The sequence below is a fragment of the Gopherus flavomarginatus genome, chromosome 1, assembly GCF_025201925.1.
Source record: "Gopherus flavomarginatus isolate rGopFla2 chromosome 1, rGopFla2.mat.asm, whole genome shotgun sequence".
In the NCBI taxonomy this organism is placed as follows: Eukaryota; Metazoa; Chordata; order Testudines; family Testudinidae; genus Gopherus; species Gopherus flavomarginatus.
In genome coordinates, this window is record NC_066617.1 from 25,704,146 (window position 1) to 25,724,611 (window position 20,466).

Sequence of the window (20,466 nt, forward strand, 5' to 3'; positions counted from 1 at the left end):
TGCCCAGTTCTGGATCCAAGGCAGTGATAGTCCTTTCCCCGCAGGATAAGTAATTCTCAGTGGTGTCAATGGGAAGTATGTTATCGTGTTCCTGGCTCCAATAAAATCAATGAGAGTTTTGCTGTTGACCTCAATGGGGTCAGGATTCCACCCCTTATATTTTTATTTTTGGGTTAATGTCTAATTGTTCTTACACACATCTGACCTGAAGAAAAGTTCTGTGTAAACTCTAAAGCATGTCTCTTTCACCAACAGCTTGTCTCTCTGACACATACCTTGCAAACTTCAATTCAAAACAACCAAAATGAACCTAATAGCCTACAAATAATCTGCTTTTAAACAAAAAGCATAAAATATACAGAGAGAGATTCAGCCCTGCCAATTCTGTTTCTTACCACTCTGGCAGCAAGTAGCAAATTTAAATTTGGCTTAGAATTCCCCTAACATAGGAAAATCCCCTAGTGCAGGTATATAGCCAGACCCTTCACAACCCCTGCACTCTGGCATGCCACAGCTGCTAGAATGGCCCTTTTGAGCTACTGCCAAACATCTCCTCTTCCCCAAATCTACAGTGGATAACTTATGTATCAACCTTCAGCACTGATGATCAGCAGCGTAAAATCCTGACCCTTCAACAAGAAGGCATAGGACTCGCCCACTTGTGCTAAAGGAGTTACATTTAACTGGTTGCAGTAATATGTTCCTCTGCAGTATGTGGACCAACCAGCAGAGTTGGACATGACAAACTTAGCCAGTACAATACCCTTACACTCTTATGGCTCCATCTACCAGGAAGCAAGGAGGCATGAGCCAGTGTAGAGGAACCAGACTGTCTGCCTCCACTGCAGTCTGACTGACTTTCTTTGTCCTAGAGACAAATAAAAATTAGCTCTGCTTGAAGTCCATAAATGGGCAGAGAGCATCCAGTCAATTGTTTCCTTCACTCTCTTTGTCTCAGGATTCTGTTGCCAGGCTGCTTGTAGTCATCCCTTCCCTAGTTCTTTTTCTCTCATTGAAACCTGCTTCCTCACAGTGCTACTTCCACACAAAGGGCTCATTGGAAGCATCAAAAATGAGCATTTGAACCTAACTAGCTCCATTCCAGCACCCAGCACTTCCTCAACCTAGCAGGCTGTGGGAGAAGCCACAGAGATGGGAGACAGAATCCTGCTACTCCTCACGAAATTCCATGAGTCCCTTGTGGTTAGGTTAATTTCTATCAGAATTGCCCCTTGTAGGATTGATCCTGGCATCATCAACCTTTGTTCTGGATCCCTCCCCTTGGTCAATACACAAGAGAAGAGTTCAGTTAAACTGGGGTGTTTTTCTTAGTTCCTCTGAAGATACCAATTGGCCCAGATGCTGGCCTCCAAGGTGGTGATGGCTGTGTCCCATCAGTCCATAGTTCCCCGCTGGACAAAATAGCCCCTGAGCTCCTACCGCTGTATGTGACACAGAGCACCTGTTATGGATCTTTTAAGTGGAACAAGAACTTCATTACAGCAGAACTTCCAACTGTTCTTCCCTTCCAAACATTGTGAAGGTTTCCATTCATCTTGGGTGTGGGATTCTGACACTAACATACTCTTTCCAATGACTCCCTATCTCAGTCTGTTCATAATAGAGGGAGATTTTATCTGTGTTCTTACTTTACTAATATTAGTACAACTACCTTCTCTCTGGAGCCATCACTATTGTCATCCCATCGCTCTCTGGCCCAAAGATATCTGGGGGCACAGTCATTCCTCTTTCTCCACTTCTGCATGGCCTATCTCAAACCAACAGCAGTGCTTTCTCTCTTCCTCCTCTGATGTCCCACCCTGATCAAAGCCTCCTCGCCTTCACATCTCTAAACATTGGAAGTTGTCATAAGAATCCATCTGGACGTAAGTCTATATACTCATATTTATACAGCACCAATCACCATATTACTAACTCTCTAATTCTTCTTGGTCCTCTCACTCACAGCTTTCCCTTTTTCCTTTTCGCTGCAGAAAGCAATTTCTTCACATGGACTACTTGGTCAATGCTTCTGCTTCAGAGACCCCTATGAGCAGAGGTACAACATAAATCAGGGAAATTATCAAGCCCTGCAATCTTCTCAATAATAAGCAGGCTTGAAGAAAGCATACTGTCTCTAGTGTTCTCTATCTTGCCTTTGGGTGCAGGACTTGGCTTTTTCAGGGTGGTCTTGTCAATGGGCATTTTTCCTGTGCCCCATAGCCCTGCGAGACCCATACTTGCGTGTTCCCAAATCTGTTTTCACCTGCCTTACCATAGACATAAGTTCCTTTCTTTCTGCTGTCGTGACCCGATGAATAGCTTCATAAGATTTCTGTGTTACTCTCAAATGTTTTTGTGTAGTGGACTATACACAATCTCTCCAGTCTTTGCAGAGACAGGAGCAGACTAACACTTATTTCAAAATGATTTCTAGTTTTGAATCTTCGGATTTAAGTTCAGCAAGCTTACTGTGTTTTCCCTTGAGCAGCTAAACAATTCAATCTTCAGCTGTTGCCCCTTCAGGCTATGTGCACTTTGACTGGAAAGATACAGCCTACAATGATGTTCCCCCTTCTCTAGATACAACTGTTTAAATTAAATGTTTTATCTCCAAGTATACTTGAACTTCCATGTGACCCTGCTGTTTTCAGCCATTCTTGGTTTTTTTCCTGTTTTAGATACCTCCAAGCATAAAATCCCCCCTCGGTCATTTAGGCTGTACCAAATTGCTTAGCTCTTACTGTTTATGCCTGTATAAGGTAGAACTTTGAAGCAAGTGGAGCATGTGACTAAGAATGGATCTCTCTCCTCCACTTTTCTGTTAAGACATTCAGCTAGATGTCTGGTTGCAAGTGGAGCTAAAAAAGCCAATTGCTCAGCAATGGGGCATTCTTAGGCTGTTTGCTGGGTGCCCTCCTGTGTACACTTACCCAATAGAAAGCAGATCTCAAAGCATGCTTGGAAATATCAATACTTAAAAATAAATACATTAAAAATGAATTAGGATCTCAATTAGCAACCACCAAGAAGACCTATGAATGTGAGTTTCCCTTGGGAGATAAGAGAGTGCAACAGGTCATTTTAAAGATTATATGTTAATATTGTACATTTGAAATAATGTGCATTAGTATTCAGACATACCGAAGTCTTGTCATTAAAACAGAGTGAGTATTGGTCATGTTCTCTACACAGCGTTCTTATGAGCTGGAGTTTGTCATAAGGAACATGTATATTGTGGCTGCCCTATGCCCCACTCCTGAATTTCCAGACATTTGTGAAAATCTCACTTCACATTACAGTGGTTAGAAATAAGACCTTACAGCAGATTGGCAACATCAGATTCTCCATCTGTGAACAAATGGATTACAAAAGTTTGGGATTTTCTGGCTATAGCAAAAGTGACAAACTGTAAGGTGGTCTCATTTAACCTGTTATTAAACCATTTGGGTACCATTTCGAAAAAGAGAAAAAAAGACCAAACAAACCCAAGAGAATGGCTAACTTTTCATCTAACTTTTTCATGGATTTATCTTGAACTCTCTTACTATTTGGAAGATGAAGACACCAGGATGTCTTTTAAGTAATTGCTGTAAAATCGGTGTCTCAGCTTGTGCATTCTTATTGTCATTTTTTCTACTATTATATATTTACTGAGGTGTATGCATTGAGAGGCACAAAAAAGAGAAGAGTTTAAAGCTCAAAAAATAAAGAAGCCCTCCTCCTGAAGTCTCATGGCTTATTATTAAGATTATGTGTCTTCCTTTGTATTGCTACATTAGCTTAATACCATGAATACGCTGTAGGATGGGGAAAAGAAAGACACATGATAAGGGAAAATGACCTTATCAGTAAATTATTTATGGTCTTTCTTATGCCCCATCCAACTTCCCTCTCATTTGAGTGCAGGTTTTCTTTTCTTACATTGTAGAATGCAGTGAAAAAGATCCCACATTTGTTGTTACCTATTTCTGTACTCTGGAAGTCTTGATTGTGGTGGAAGTGGGCAGTCTGGTCTCTTTATACTGGCCTTTGCCAATAGTTCCTCTGCTTCCTTACTTCCTGGTAGACAGAGGGATAAGTCATAGTGTGAGAAGTCCAAGACAGGGTGAATGGAGACCAGAATGTAATGGTATGTAGAGGGAAGGTTAAAAGCTGCTCTATGAATAGGTTATTCTCCTATATCTAAAAACTTCTTGCTTTTTATAGAAGGACATTTGACAGCTCGTTAGTGCTCAGTATGGCCCAGGGTCTCTGAGTATTTTGGTGACATTTAACATTTCCAGCAAATTGCTTTCAATAAAATACATAAGCAATTTTGTAGTGCTGATGTGCACGTGATCAATATGCAATCTGATTGGGTGAGGATGATTCCAACCCATCTATTAATCTTGTAGTGCAGGGACACATGTTGGGAGCAGACAGCCTCATCTGTCAGATTACTATAGCCATTAGCATATTTCTAAATTACAATTTTTTCTTCTGTGATTTTTGACAGATTTTATTATTTGGAGAAGGGGAGAGGGAAAATAGAGGGGAGAAAAGGGCAAGATCTTCAGTTCATATCTTCTGCTTCACTTAGAATCTGCTGTTCTTCGGGTTTTCTGAGGCTGTTTAAGCACAAAGCTATGTGAGTGTGAAAAGAGCAAGTTATATCTCTGCAACCAATAATGGGGATTGGGGGTTGCTGATGAAAGAGAAGTTCCTTTTAAATTAATTCTTCAGGTTGCTGTCCTTAAAGATCTTCCCTCATTAGATACTCTCTGCTGGTTGCTGGCACTTTGTAGACTGTGTGAACCCAGGCTCCAAGCTGACCACATGTCCTATTGGTAGCATTTTCCTTTTCAATGAGAAAGTAATATAAATCCTCTGTTGTGTGTAAGGAATTGGTTAGTGTAGGGAATAGGTTAGTGTAGAGAATCCTCCTAAAGGGACATTACTCTTTCACGTCGTCAGAGAGGTGCCAAGGGCTGCATCTTTCATTTCTCTTTTTGATAGGCATATATTTAAGCAACTTCCCTTTAGGATTGCTTCAGCACCTGAGAAGTAGCAAAGCATTATATTCCAAATCTGTGAGGATCTGAATGAGTTGAAAGTAAGTAATAGTTGATGCACTGCTGATTTGGGGCAAAAATGAATAGTGCAATGTGAGATTGTGTAGTGTTCCACAGAGAGCCAGAGAAAAGAACCTTAACTGATCGGGAACAAATGCCAGTTGAGACTGACAGAGACTAGCTCTGAAGGACACAAACTACAGCAGAAACATGTTGAACTGGACCCAAAGTAGGAGGTGGCTCTTATACACATGGAAAGACCTCAAAACAAGGAGACCTTACTAAGATTCATGACCCTGTTAACCTATCTAAGTGAATTCCTGCCTAATTTGTTACAGTTAAGAGCTTTATTCAGAATGTTGCTTGAGGCCAGTATAGAATGGTACTAAGATAATTGACAAGCACAAATGAGCAATGCAAAATGATCCAATCTTGGAATCATTTAAGAGAGTAATTCTAGATGTGTGATCAACAGAAAAAATGTAGGTACCTGCATTTATAAAATATTATTGGGGCTATCAAGACGAAATTGTTTTCCATGCCTTAAAATAGCTGTTTCTTTTAAAAATAACATTAAAATCTAGAAAAGCAATCAATAGAAGAGAGCATTTCTCTTAGTGTGTAGTGGAGTAGCACTAGTTTCAAATGCACCTGCTCCCAGTCGTGAGCTCTGAATTCATTAGAAGACCACTTCCATTAAGAACAAGTTTTGACAGTCATTTCATTGGTTGCTAACTCTGTTATTGCTGCTGAGATTTTTCATCAGCTGCTTGTATGTTAAGACAGGCTTTACTGTGCATTAATGGTGAGGTTGGGCCTCAGGACTACGTTCACAAAAAGGACTTATATAAAGACAATATCATTTAGTGGAGCAACTTCTGTTGATAAAAGAGACAAGCTTTTGATCTTCTTCAGGACTGTGTAGTTTGAAAGCTTGTCTCCATCACCAACAGATTCAATAAAAGATTTTATCTCACCCACCTTCTATCTCTAATATCCTGGGACCCACGTGGCTACCACAACACTGCAAACAAAAAGGGATTTAGGGCATTCACTTGGGAAGGGGAAGACAGATTCAAGTTCCTGCTCTGAAGCAAACAGAGTAGGAACTAGAGCCTGCAGCTCCTACATCCTGGGTAAGTGCTCTAACCACTGGGGTACGTGAGTGGAAGTGGCAGCACCACCTCAGTCTCTGTTTTGTGTGGGACCCAATCCTGTAGGCATGCTCAAAGACAGCCTTAGACTATACCTACTATGTCAGGCTCCAAAGGTGAAACAGGTGAGCAAATGTCTAAGGCTCGGGTGTGAGCTAGGCACTGAATGTCTAGGCTTACATAGCTGTGCACATGCCCACTGGCAGAAACTTAGGCACCTAGAAACTTTAGGCACCTATAGGATTAGGTGACAGTTGGCGCGGGGGATTTGTGAATGCCAGTGGCATCTAAATGTTGAACTTAAAGACCTTCAGTGGCAGATAGGCACCATTGTTCCTCTTGTGAATCTAGTGTTAAATGACTTAGGAGCATGAATCCCATTGAAAGTCAATGGGAACAATGCTCCTAGGTCACTTACGTAGTCTTGAAAATCCCAACCTAAAAAAGATACAGTATAAAATTTATATGTAAAGTACAAATATTAAATAGCTAGCTTTTTAAACTGTAGGCATGTGCTTCCTTAAAAATTCTCACTCTTTTTTTTGAGTAATAACTATTACATAAACTAAACAGCACTCCAGAGTAATCTTTCTTTCATCAGTATACATATTTCTTTCGTGTGTCACTCAGCTGTGCCTTGATCTCTCAACAGTCAGTGAGTGCTAGTTAATACTATGCCGCCAATCATGTGGAAATGCTTTCTAAAACAGTATCAGTAATATTGATCAGAAACTTTCAAGTGAACATCCTCATACTGTATTTTCCCATGAGAGATTTTTAATTATACACAATAGACTGGAGCTGCTCCAAGAACGCCAATTCATCCTTTGTGAGAGCTCTCGGATATTTCAATGCTGAGATGCTTTTAACTCAGGAAAGTAACATATGCTTCTCCATTTAATGGTTTTCCTACTGATATGATAGAAAGTACTTCACTTATACCATCAAATACAAACCACGCTTTTATAGAAAAGGTAGATTGAATATAAAAGAGCCTGATTTACCCAGCCATTGTTGGCCGGTAAATGAGAACTGGTTGCAATTCACTTGCAGGGCTTAGCAGAGATTGTAAAGAATGAGTTCACAGTTAAAACAGTTTGTGATGAGGAAAAGAACTGTGAACGTGAATTCAGCTTTCTGTTTGCTCCAGGTTCACCTGTTGTTGGTTGTTATAGCAATCTCTTTTGCAAACACCTGCTCCCATTGATGATAATAGGGGATTTGCAGTTGACTTCAGTGAATGCAGGGTTAAGTCTTTTAGCTTCAGCCATTTAACGTTCTCTTTTACTGTTGCTTGCTGGTGAATAAACATAGCCATTTCCACTAACATTTACAATGTCAATTACATTAACATCAGTGTAAGGCAAGTGCCACTTCCATTGAAGGGATGCTACCAGTTTACTATCAGTTACACTTTACAAAGAAATGAACTGGATGGTACATAAATATTTATATCTAGCTAAACTACATCAGTCTACTAAAAAGTAGGAGGAAACATATCTAACAAAAGCTAGCAACTGCATTTTAACAATTCAGATCATGACAGAGAAAGTGGCGCTACGTCTTTAAATGTCTGGAGAAATGTATTTCATCTTTAATTCCCCATTTTCCTATTCAGAGCAAGTGCCGCCCAGGACTGGTTTTCGAGTGGATTCCTCTGGCAAGTATTCTTCAGCCTTCATTGTTCCGTAAAATAACTGTCCTCCATTTTATGTTTAAGTAACTGTTCTTCCTTTAATGATTGCTCTGGGTTTTAGCCAATCATGAGTGCTCAATCACCATTCTACATAGTACAGCTTTTTTAAATTTTGATATTTAACTAGACAGGTTAAAGAATGATAAGCACTAAACCTCTCCCTAATGTGGAGTGTTATTTGGAGCAGAGTGAAGTCTTCCCTTTTCCTCAGCCAGCTTGTGTGTTAGTGTAACAGTGTTTTATATGCTCTTTGGTGTTCTTAGTATTCATTCACATAATGCTAGTACCATAAAAATATTCGACTATATCTGATGCTAGAAGATTATTTATACATTTTTAATCTCTCTATACCTTGCAATGAATCCAAGGTTCATGTTCTACGGAGCAGAAAGGATGGGTTATGCAGAGCACAGGTTTATTTCATCCATACACATCTTCTGTCTGTTAAAAAAAATGTTTTAAAATAATAACTTCATGGTTGTTTGAATCACTTTCATTCTTTTGAAATATCAACAATACATTAATGTAGAAAGAATTCATTCCATTTCCTGAAATCTCATACTGTTAAATAAACTGCTACACCAAGTGCAGCTGGTATGGTGAAGGTTGTTTTGCCATTAACATTAAAGTCCTCTCTAAGGCCTATATCCTGCAAACACTTATGCACATAAGAACCTTGTCTTGTGTGCCTAAATGTTTGCAGAAATAGAGCTTTATATTGTTTTTTGCATACCTTCTAAGGCTTATCGATTGGCTACAAAATTTTCTCTGGATAGAAACGTAACATATTTCTCCATTAGGATACAGATTTAATTACTAAGCTTTCTTATTTTCTATCATGCAGCCTTCATTTACTTCCTTTGCACACGTATAAATCAAAATTGTGCAAATTAAAAATACTACTAATGTTGGAGATTAGCAGGTCCATAATTGTTCTTAAAACTTTTCATACTTTTCAAGAGCATTTGAAACTCTGACATGAAGATATTGCATTTTCACATTAACCACAATTAATAATAGTAATTTGCAAATTCCTGATCCTTGATTTCTTCCTTTTTTCTCTCTCTTAGTATTCACCTTGACTGAGAAAGTCCAAACAAATGTTTTTTTTTAGCAGGAAAAGTGAATAAGCACAGCAAGAGTGCCATTTTTTTCTAATAAAGCTCTGCATTGTTTTAATTAAAATGTAGAAGAGATTTAAGAAGAAATATTTAATTACAGCATCATCCCATGTGCCAAATTAATTCATACAAAATATCACTCTTTGCATTTGTGAGGCTTGAAATCATTCATAAACTGAATCAATCACTTTCAGTGATATATCTTCTCTAGTTTTATGCCTTAAAGAAACAACTCTGTGTCCATTTATCAATGTAAAATGCATCTAGAAACTTGGATGAATACCCGATAAGAATCAAATTGAGAGATTTTCCTATTCAAAGAATGTACGAGATATCACTGTTGTTCTTTAACAATACACCAAAAAGTAATTTTCATATTATAAATCACATTTCCGCTTCATCAGGACTCATCAGTTTGAATTCCCCAGTGTTGTGTAGCACCCCTACTGTGTTGTGATGAGATCACTGTTTGTCTCTTGGAGTTCACAAAACAATAGGGAACCCAGAGTGTTTTATAAGTGGGCACTTTGGCTAATGTTGTCTCTTCCTGGCCAAGCGCTCTGTTAGAAAAGTCTCACTTTAACCTAAAAGGAAAAGACGTATTCCAACAAAGCTTCATGAACGTCAGAGGGATAACAGGAGAAGAGCAGCTACCACTGAACTGCTACTCACTGTTCCATGTTGAGAGTGAGTAGTGCACCAGCTAGCTATGCTGAGCCGGTCTGGAGGGGAAAGGAAGCTGTGCCAGGAAAAGGGTGCTACAGCCCCAAGTTAACAAGGAGGAAGCAGAGTCCCAATTGTTATTCTGTCATAATTCAGTCCCTGCTTTACTCCCAGGGCTGCAACACTATCCATTTCCCATTACTTCAGATGAAATGCAAGGTGCCAATCCAGCCCACTTAGAGAAAAAATATTCTATAATGAAATAATACTTATCATCAGGGTACAGTTCAGCTTAGGGCATGAGTGTTGTTCTGTTCTCAGTAAGGCCATTTTTCCTTTGTGAATTTGAGCCACTGAGAAATTTCACTATCTCCATCAGGAAAAATTTGGCATGTACAACAATACCTGACAGAGAAAAAGATACTCGAGGCCTGAATCTCACAGGGCCAGACACCAAGGATATACCAAAATACCTTTAAAAGGACCTCATCTCTCTTCCCCCCGCCCTTAGTCCTTTGTTTACTTTTAGAAGCTTTGTATTTATAAGCTTGGTGGGAAAATAAGCTGTCCAGTAGTGTTCTCCTGGATGGAACAAAATCCTACTTTTAAAGCAAATTTGTCAGTGTTTCAGGAACACTGTTGGCTCTACACTAATGGCAAAATAGTAGCAGCTAATGTCTAATGTAGATTGCCAAGATACTTGTCTTTTGCCAGGACTGATTAGCACACAAAACTGCTAATTAGTCAAAGAGCTTCCAAAATGACATGTTAGAGCCCTGTGAGAGGCTGCAAGATCCCTACATAAAATATTTTTGGCCTAAACCTAAAGGTCTGGACCTTGCCTAGTTAAATCTATGTGCTCAGAGAGGGGACTTTAGGAAAGAAATATGTCAGCAGTTTTTGTCCTGATGCCCATCATAGTATCTGACTCCCACAATAATCCCTTTTTCACCATAATAAAAAAAAAGCCAGCATGAAAATAACAAATGTTTGTTTTTAGTGATTTTTAAAAAAAAATGTCAGCAATGTGATTTTCTTTATTTTCTTTTATTTATTTATTGTGTAGTTTAAGTCTCCATGTTTGTGCCAGAACCGTATTCATCACAAGCTGACAGACATATTCTCAATACCTACAGTCAGGAGCACATCATAAATTGACATCAACACAAAAAGCTCGTGTTCAGGTTGTGACAGACCATTGACACCAGTGCCATTCAAAGTTAAAGCTGAGATTTTAAAACTGATCCCCCTGTTTCTCACTACTGCAGAACTTCCTGCAAGACTCCTCCACAATAAACTTAGAAACAAGACAAGGAAAGGCAAGAGTATAGTTCCTTGTTTAAAATTCCTCTGCCTGTGTCCACTTGTGGAACAACCGTCTTGTTAATTTAACAATTTTTGTGCACATAGACACTTGTCAGAGAAATTTAAGTGAGTTGATATGATAAGCTATTTTAAAGTTGTTATGGTTCGTCATGTAAATATATAGGTTAAGTAGGGCCACGAGGCTGTAAGGGCTGGATGCACAAAAGAAGTTAGATGCCTAAGTCCTAGTTTCAGGACCACTGTGATGCATCAAATGCCACTGAACCTTCTGGGTGCCTAAACTCACTGGGCACGTACGCTTTCAGGGTTAAAGTTCCCTAGCTGCCTCGGGTTTTGCCTCTGGACATGCACACTGCTGCCTCGCTCTAGGTGTCCAGACATCTATCTCTTGCTAAAACTCCAGAGTGGTTGATGAACCAGGAGTAAGCTAGACATTCAGCCACTTAAATCACACCCAGGGCCTGATTCAGCAGGCGCGCTGAGAAGCTGCCAACCAGATCAACTCTCATTCAAAATCAAGCTGGAGGAGGAGATGATGGTGCCGACCTTATAACTTTTAGTCCACTGATTAGAGCACTCCCCTGGGATGGGAAACCCAAGTTCAATTACCGCTCTTTGCCACAGGGAGAGAAAGGATGTTTCCCACTTCTTGAGAGAGTACTTGAACCGCTAAACTATGGTTCGCTCGCTCAAGCTCTCCTGTTGAAGATGTTTTACTGTGGAAATTAAAGACAGGTTGGAGCAGGGGGACTGGATCCAGTATCTCACACCTCCCAAATGGGAGCTCTAACCTCTAGATTACAGAGTCACTCACACACTCTGTTTCTGGCTCTTTATTTTTTTATTCACTGTGGTGTAGCGTCAACAGGACAGACTGATAGAGCCCCACGTAGGAATGTCCCGTAGTTCAGTGGTTAGACCACTTTCTTGAGATCTTGGAGATCCCCTGTTAAAGTCCTCTTCACCCTCTGGCATAGACAGGTGAATTAAGCCTGGGTCTCTCACATCCCAAGTAACAACTTGCTAAAAGCTATAAGGTGGGCACCACAGTTCCCTCCTCTTCTTGCTAAAATCGCATGGGAACCTAACTCCAGGAGAGTGTTCACAGCTGAGATTCACAAGCAAAAACAGGCACTCCTACAGCATGGATGTAGGCACCTACATATGTGAGAGGTGTGGTGCTTAGCACTCATGCTTTGTGAATTGCAGTGATTTTCTAGGCACCTAAATTTTAGGCATTATGATGCTAAGCTAGGGTGACCAGACAGCAAGTGTGAAAAAAATCAGGACGGGGTGGGGGGTAATAGGAGCCTATAGAAGAAAAAGACCCCAAAATCGGGACTGTCCCTATAAAACTGGGACATCTGATCACCCTATGCTAAGCATCACACCTAACTTTTTTGTGTCCAGCCCTCAGTGTGTACATTGTCCTTCAATACAAGGGCTATTGACCATTTGCTGTCTCTATGAATGAAGTGGAGGCTTTGGAAAAAGTTTGTGGTGTGTCACAAGATCGCTCAAGCTCATTGCTACTTTTGAATAGAAAGTAGCACTGCAGAGCTATCACACACATGCACCGTTACCATCCATTATATATATTTGTATTAGGACTGTCAAGTGATTTAAAAAATTAACAATAATAAAATATCATTTATTTAAATATTTTGGATGTTTTCTATATTTTCTACATTTTCAAATATATTGATTTCAATTACAACACAGAATACAAAGTGTTCAGTCTCACTTTATTTTTTATTTCAAGTATTTGCACTGTAAAAACACAAAAGAAATGGTATTTTTCAATTCACTAATACAAGTACCATAGTGCAATCTCTTTATCATGAAAGTTGAACTTACAAACATAGAATTATGTATAAAAAACTGCATTCAAAAATAAAACCATGTAAAATTTTACAGCCTGCAAGTCCACTCAGTCCTACTTCTTATTCAGCCAATCACTCAGACAAACAGGTTTGTTTACATTTTCAGGAGATAATGCTGCCTGCTTCTTATTTACAATGTCACCTGAAAGTGATGAAAGGCATTCTCATGGCACTGTTGTAGCCGGTGTCGCAAAATATTTACGTGCCAGATGCGCTAAAGATTCATATGTCCCTTCATGCCATTCCAGGTGTCATAAACAGATGGTTAAGGGTTAATGCCTCTTTTACCTGTAAAGGGTTAAAAAGTTCACCTAGCCTAGCTAACACCTGACCAGAGGAACCAATGGGGGAACAAGATGTTTCAAAAGAAAGGAGAGAAGTTTTTCCTTTGTTTGGAGAGTTTCAGTTTCAGCCGAAGTGAAAAAGATCAAGGAACCAGCCTCTTATCAGAGTAGTAAGTTTTAGAAAGGGATAAATAGGCTTATGTTTATTTTCTTTGTAACTTGTCTTGGTATCATTAAGGGAATTATTAAAAATTGGATATTTGGGTATTTTTTCTTTGTGTAACTAAATTTGTGCCCAGGGGAACATCCTCTGTGTTTTGAATCTGTTGTCTGTGAGAGAAGCTGGCATGCTAATCTCTCCCAGAGGGTTTTCTTTCACCTTTCTTTTCTTTAATTAAAAGCCTTTTTTTCTTAATACCTGATTGATTTTTTCCTTGTTTTTTTTTTTTTTGATCCAAAGGGATTGGATCTGGACTCACCAGGATTGGTGGGGGGAAAGGAGGAGGGATGGTTAATTTCTCCTTGTTTTAAGATCCAAGGGGTTTGGATCTGTGTTCACCAGGGAATTGATGAAGTCCCTCAAGGCAACCCAGGGAGGGGAAAGTTTTGTGGGGACAGGCAGTGCTCCAGACACTGAAATTCTGGATGGTGGCAGTGTTACCAGATCTAAGCTTGTAATTAAGTTTAGAAGTGTCCATGCAGGTCCCCACATCTGTACTCTAAAGTTCAGAGTGGGGAAGGAATCTTGACACCAGGGAACATGCCTCCATTCTGATGATAGTTTATGCTCAATAGCCATTCAAAGCAGTGCAGACTGATACATGTTCATTTTCATTATCTGAGACAGATGCCACCAACAGAAAGTTGATTTTCTTTTTTGGTGATTCGGGTTCTGTAGTTTATGCATTGGAGTGTTGCTCTTTTAAGACTTCTGAAAGCATGCTCCACACCTCAAACGTCTCAGATTTTGGAAGACACTTCAGATTCTTAAACCTTGGGTCACGTGCTATAGTTTTCTTTAGAAATCTCACATTGGTACCTTCTTTGCATTTTGTGAAATCTGCAGTGAAAGTGTTCTTAAAATGAACAACATGTGCTGGGTCATCATCTGAGATGGCTATACCTTGAAATATATGGCAGAATGCAGGTGAAACAGCAGGGCACATATAATTCTCCCCCATGGAATTCAGTCACAAATTTCATTAACGCATAATTTTTTTAACGAGGGTCATCAGCATGGAAGCATGTCCTCTGGAATGGTGGCTGAAACATGAAAAGAATGTTTAGCATATCTGGCACATAAATATCTTGCAATGCCAGCTACAGAAGTGCCATGGAAACACCTGTTCTCACTTTCTGGTGACATTGCAAATAAGAAGAGGGCAGCATTATCTCCTGTAAATGTAAACAAACTTGTTTGTCTTAGTGATTGGCTGAACAAGAAGTAGGTCTGAGTGGATCTGTAGGCTCTGAAGTTTTATATTGTTTTGTTTTTTAGTTGTATGTAACCAAAAAACCCAAAACAAATCTACATTTGTAAGTTGCACTTTCACGATAAAGAGATTGCACTACAGTACTAGTATGAGGTGAATTGAAAAATACTATTTCTTTTGTTTATCATTTTACAGTGCAAATATTTGTAATTAAAAATAATATACACTTTGATTTCAATTACAATGCAGAATACAATATATATGAAAATGTAAAAAAAATCCAAAATATTTAATCCATTTCAATTGGTATTCCATTGTTTAACAGTGCGATTAAAAAAAAATCCAAAATATTTAATCCATTTCAATTGGTATTCCATTGTTTAACAGTGCGATTAAAACTGCCATTAATTGCGATTAAATTTTTTAATTACAATTAATTTTTGGAGTTAATCACATGAGTTAACCGCCATTAATCGACAGCGCTATGTGTGTGTGTGTGTATATATATATATATATATATATATATAAATATATATATATATATATATATATATATAAATATATATATATATATATATATATATATAAATATATATATATATATAAGAACTTTGTTACTTTCACACAAATCATTGACATGATTGACTATAAAAGCACCTCGACAACTATTGTAGCCTATGGTGTCAAGGCCTGACTTCTTATGTCCTCAGCCTGCTGATTGTGGGGATTAATACAAGTGCAGTGATCCCTGAGTGTGGCTCAGATCACAGGATCGACACCTAAGGCCTGATCCAAAGTACGTTGAAGTCAATAGAAAGATTCTAATTGATTTCAAAGTATTTGGACCCGACCCAATACAAGAAGACCTAATACCAATGCCTGCTCATTGACTGCAAGTAATGTCAATACACCTTCTCTTTTGCACCAACTCTTCATGTTAAAATACCTTGGAATAGATTCTGTCACTGTTGCATGCTAAAACCCCTGAACACCACTCCAGCAGCATAGAGGAGTCATTAATGTGCCACAGTGGGCTGTGGCAAATTCTATCAGCACAGGCATATTGCAGAACCACAAGGTGTAGCTTTATGCTTCCCCCCACCCCACAAGCTCCAGCACAGATAGTCTTCCGGTGGTGGGACTGGAAGTGGAAAGCTCATAGCATGTGGTGCTGTGAAGATGCTAGGCTGAGCTGCAGTCCATAGCTAGCCCAGGTTGGGGTGGTGTAATAGTTGGGGGCTCCCAGATCAGCCACCTTTGATTATCCACCCCATGGACTGCGTCTCCTGGGGTTTTTTGAACTCTTATGGTTTTAATTTTGGGGTGGATGGTGTGATGGGATTGAAAATCTTGAAAAATATTATCCCACATGATGGATTATAATGAAATCTGTAAGAAACCACACCCTAATTATTCATTATCCTTTCTTAGGAGACCATTCCAAAGTAAGCCCAAATGTATTGAGTAAAATACAGGACTGCCATTATTAAAAGACCATCTTTATGAAGCAGCCAGTTCTTGTCAGTCTCTTGAATGCTCACTGTTTCACTGTATTTCCTTTAAAAATTCATTTCCTTTCTCTTTTTGTGATGAGTGCATAAAAGCCCGGAATTTTGAATATTACTTTTTATACAGTAATAGCTTTTAAATGAGCTAAATAAATTTCCCAGTAATTTCATTTTAAAAATACACAGTGTTCCTTAGCTGGAAGATTGTATGATGAGTTTCAGCACAGAATATAATTTTACAATCCAGTTATGGTGATCTGAAAAACAGGAATTTTAATGATTCATAAAGCTCCTGAAATGTTAATTGAGTAGAAAGTTGTTCAGTTTAATGTTGTGTTATCTGTCCATTTCAAACCCTTCATTTTAGGGTCTTCAAATGCCAACTAGCACCAAAATTCTTTAGTACGTGTATTATCTCAGACTGAAATACTGTACTGTGTGCACTACACAAGTTGGCACACTGTTTATACCTGTGTAGACTAAAATGGTCTTTTCATTAATGGTTATTTAGTTCTACTGACTTGTAATTAGAGCTGATCATTTTTCAAGTATCTCCAACTCCCATGTCAAATTAATCTTTTAAAGGTTTGAAGAACTAAACTAAAGTTACAAAGTAAATACCATCGCTGATGGTGAAGCAACAAAATACAAGACAAAGGCAGTCATAGGAAGAAGGCAGTATATTATGCCATGTATCAAGGGCAGAATGTGCCTCATTCTACCCACTTTCTAGTTTGGATTGAGTATACATACTTTACTGCACACCATCGTCTTTAGAGATATCTTCATATTCAGGTATCTGTGTCTGTCTTCGTACAACACATTGTATTCAATACAGTTTCCACCCGCTCTAACAGGACCATCATTAATCATTTCCAATAAACTAACCACTGGGATATTCAGTTTCTCAAGGCAAAACAAAAGTACATTATTCAATGAGATCTCCTTTTAAACCAGGTCCAGATTACAAGGAGCTGGATGTTCATCTTCGGAGGATGGAGTCTGGATTTGGCTTCAGAATCCTTGGAGGAGATGAACCTGGGCAACCTGTAAGTAGTTTCTTCATGGCCTTCTATTTTATAGTTTCAGTATCTTTGTAAGTGTCAGTAGTCATAAAGGAATGGAATTTTATAACTCCAAGTAAAAAGACTTTTTCCTGTTCATTCATTGAAAAAGACAGGTCTCTCAAATTGTCAGCATCTCCACTTAAAATATCTCATTGTGAATCATTTTGTATTAAGTTAGGAAGAGTGCACTCTCCAATCTTTTGTAGAGAACTGACTGCTATTTGACCCTTTTAATTATTGACTTACAGAGAACTATTGGCTTCCCTGAAAGATCAAGTAATGAGTTTAACCAGTAGATTTGCATCAAATTTTGTATGAGCATGCGTGAATGAATACCATGCTGTACTACAGTAAGTCAATGTAGATACAAACTGTACACATATGGAATGTGTGGGATTAGTGACTACTGTTAATTACCTCATTCATCTTTGGGAACACATGCACTACAGGTGAAATCTGGACATTGAAGCCAATGGGAGTTTTACCATTGACTTAACTGAGTCATGTCTTCACTCATGTTTAAATCATGATCTGAGGACTTCAGTAACTCAGCCAGAGGTTATGGGACTTTTATAGGCATGCATGGGTGAAGTTCTGTGGCCTGTGATATGAAGGCAGGCAGACTGGATGATCACAGCAGTCCCTTCTGGCCTATAAAATAAATCCACTGTAAATTAAGTGCATTAATTATCTACTAGAAAATATCACAGCATCTCATATAGTGAAAAAACACTGAAGAGTATATTAAAATATGTACCATGGACACAGAATTGCTGCCTACGTGATAAATTGCCATGAACTCATTCCTTTGACCACTTCACTTGCTCCCTGTGCACTAATCCACTTCCACCTCGATTTTTTTCTAAATTCAACATTTCTGAGCAGCTTCAAATAGATGCCTTTTCTAAATAAAAACAATAAAAAATATAAACCGCCTAGAGAATGGTTTCCTTTTTTCTACCTCAATATTAAATTTCCCCAAAAATGTTACCTGGTCTAAGGCCCAGGCCATTTCATTCTGTACCAGTGACAGGTTTAAGAACCAATAACTTCTGATGCATCAGGCATGGAAATGGGAGATTTATGCCACAGGGAAGGGGACATCCCCACCTTTCCAAAGGGCATCCAGCATGTGCTTCTAGCCTTGCAAGGCCTCAAAACCTTAAATAATGACATAATTATTGGACTCATTGGCTTTACAGGTGGAGGATTCATAGAATCATAGGACTGGAAGGGACCTCAGGAGGTCTACTAGTCCAGTCCCTTGCACTCAATACACAAAACAGAACACACATACAATTTTAAAAATTCTCTAAAACCTTTTAATATCCTTTTTTGTAAAATGTGTGGCATATATTCAGTATATGATTGGGTGGTGGGGCATATGATTTCTTTTTAATGGAACCTATTTGGAGTGACCTGCATGACTCAGTCGTAGCTTTGCCACTCAAGACTGATGTAGTGATCCCAAACCTATATAGATAAAACGATATACCATAACCAACTATTTATTCTATGTTGCTTGTATACAACAGTGACATGCTTCTTAGAAAAATCTAAATATAATTTGATAGATTTACATGTCATTTATTCAAATCCATACAAACTAAAATGATAGCCATTAAAATGTTAACACTTGTCCTGTGGTGGTATCTGAGAAACCAAAATTATTTACTATATTTCAAATAAGAAATAAGTGTATTATCACATTTACCACTATGGAGCAAGTATTGATAAGAACATAATAATGGCCATGCTAGGTCAGACCAATGATACATCTAGCCCATTATCCTGTTTTCCAATAGTGCCTGCTGCCGGATACTTCAGAGGGAATGAACAGAATAGGGCAGCTACTGAGTGATCCATCTCCTGTCCTCCAGTTCCAGCTTCTGGCAGTCAGAGACTTAGGGACAACCAGAGCATGGGGTTGTGTCCCTGACCGTCTTGACTAATAGCCATTGATGGAGCTATCCTCCAAGAACTTATCTAACCCTTTTTTGAATCCAGTTATAGTTAGGGCCTTCACAACATCCCCTGGCAACAAGTTTCACAGGGTAACTGCGCTTTGTGTGAAGAAATTAAATATTAATAAATGTGAGAAATATTGACATTTTAAGGGTGCCTTCTGTATATTGAATTATATACATCGTATTCTAAAAGCAATACACCATATACTGACAAACACAGAGACCATATTTTGGCATAAATACATTGGGGAGAAATTTTCAAAAAGCACCCTAGTGAACTGAAAGTCTAAATTCCATTTTTAAAAGCAATTTAGGAGCCTAAGTCTCATTGAAAGTCATTAGGACTTAAGTCTTCTCAATGTCAAAGTTATTTTTGAAACAAAGCTTAGGAGCTTTTAAAATATTGATCTATTACCTAGAGAAAATGTCATCATACAAACAACACTCAAATTCCATGCTGTCCAGGATGTTTGTCTTCTGTTTTCATCATACAAACTCAGCATTTGTGAAGAAGACACACCGTTTCTGCATAATTTGCATTCATAATAAAACATATTTCAAATCTAATTTTTCTCTCCTTTGCTGTTCCCTTCTCCCCCATTCACAGCTCAACTGCACCCACCCATGCCTCTCACCTCTAAACAAGGAGAGGCACAGCTTATGTTTGTCCTGCAAACCCCCTCACTTCCCATGAAGCAAGCAGTGAGATACTTTGAAATGTTTTTTTTCAGTTTTCCTGCTGTGTGCTCAGGTAACAGAGAACAAAACGAGACTTTAATTGCCTTTTGTCTTCGTGGTTTTGTTTCTAAAAAGGAGTATTAGATTCCTCAGCATAAGGGAATAAGTTTCTGTAAAAAACAAATTCCGCATAAAGTTTTTTAAAGTGATGATGCGAACAGGTTAGTAGGACCGTAACAGAGTTTGCTTCAGGTGTATAATCCATTTGACACTAGTATTTTGAAAGAACAGATAGGATTGGAGTACTCCACTTTGCTTGCTTGTGAGCACAAAGACTCTTTAAAGTAGAGAGGAGGAATTACATGTAGACACCTCTGCTAGATACCAACTACGCCAACTCCAATCAGTGTCAACTCCAAATATCAGTATCCAAGACCATACCCCTATATGCATGTACCACATCTGCCAGTAACTAGCAAGGAGTTTAAGATATGCTTCTACTGCCAGTGAACTGTAACAGTTACACACTCCAGACACACATACCCCATATTGTGGCTAACTTACTCTAGTGAACCATCGATGAATGTGGCCAGATATTCTTAAATTGTCCACCGTACTCAGAACCCTACTAA

The 20,466-nt window shown here is 38.7% G+C and overlaps 1 protein-coding gene across 12 annotated transcripts in view; it reads left to right on the forward strand.

The window, feature by feature from the left end:
* MAGI2 (membrane associated guanylate kinase, WW and PDZ domain containing 2) overlaps nt 1-20,466 on the forward strand; it is a 1,116,388-nt gene that overhangs the window by 1,007,163 nt on the left and 88,759 nt on the right. For 11 of the 12 annotated variants that reach the window (XM_050936782.1, XM_050936783.1, XM_050936784.1 and 8 more), the window contains one exon: nt 17,080-17,171. In XM_050936782.1, coding sequence (XP_050792739.1) covers nt 17,080-17,171 — 92 coding nt within the window. Of the gene's footprint in view, nt 1-7,826; nt 7,869-17,079; nt 17,172-20,466 lie in introns of all 12 variants that reach the window. The other variant, XM_050936785.1, reaches the window with a different exon arrangement.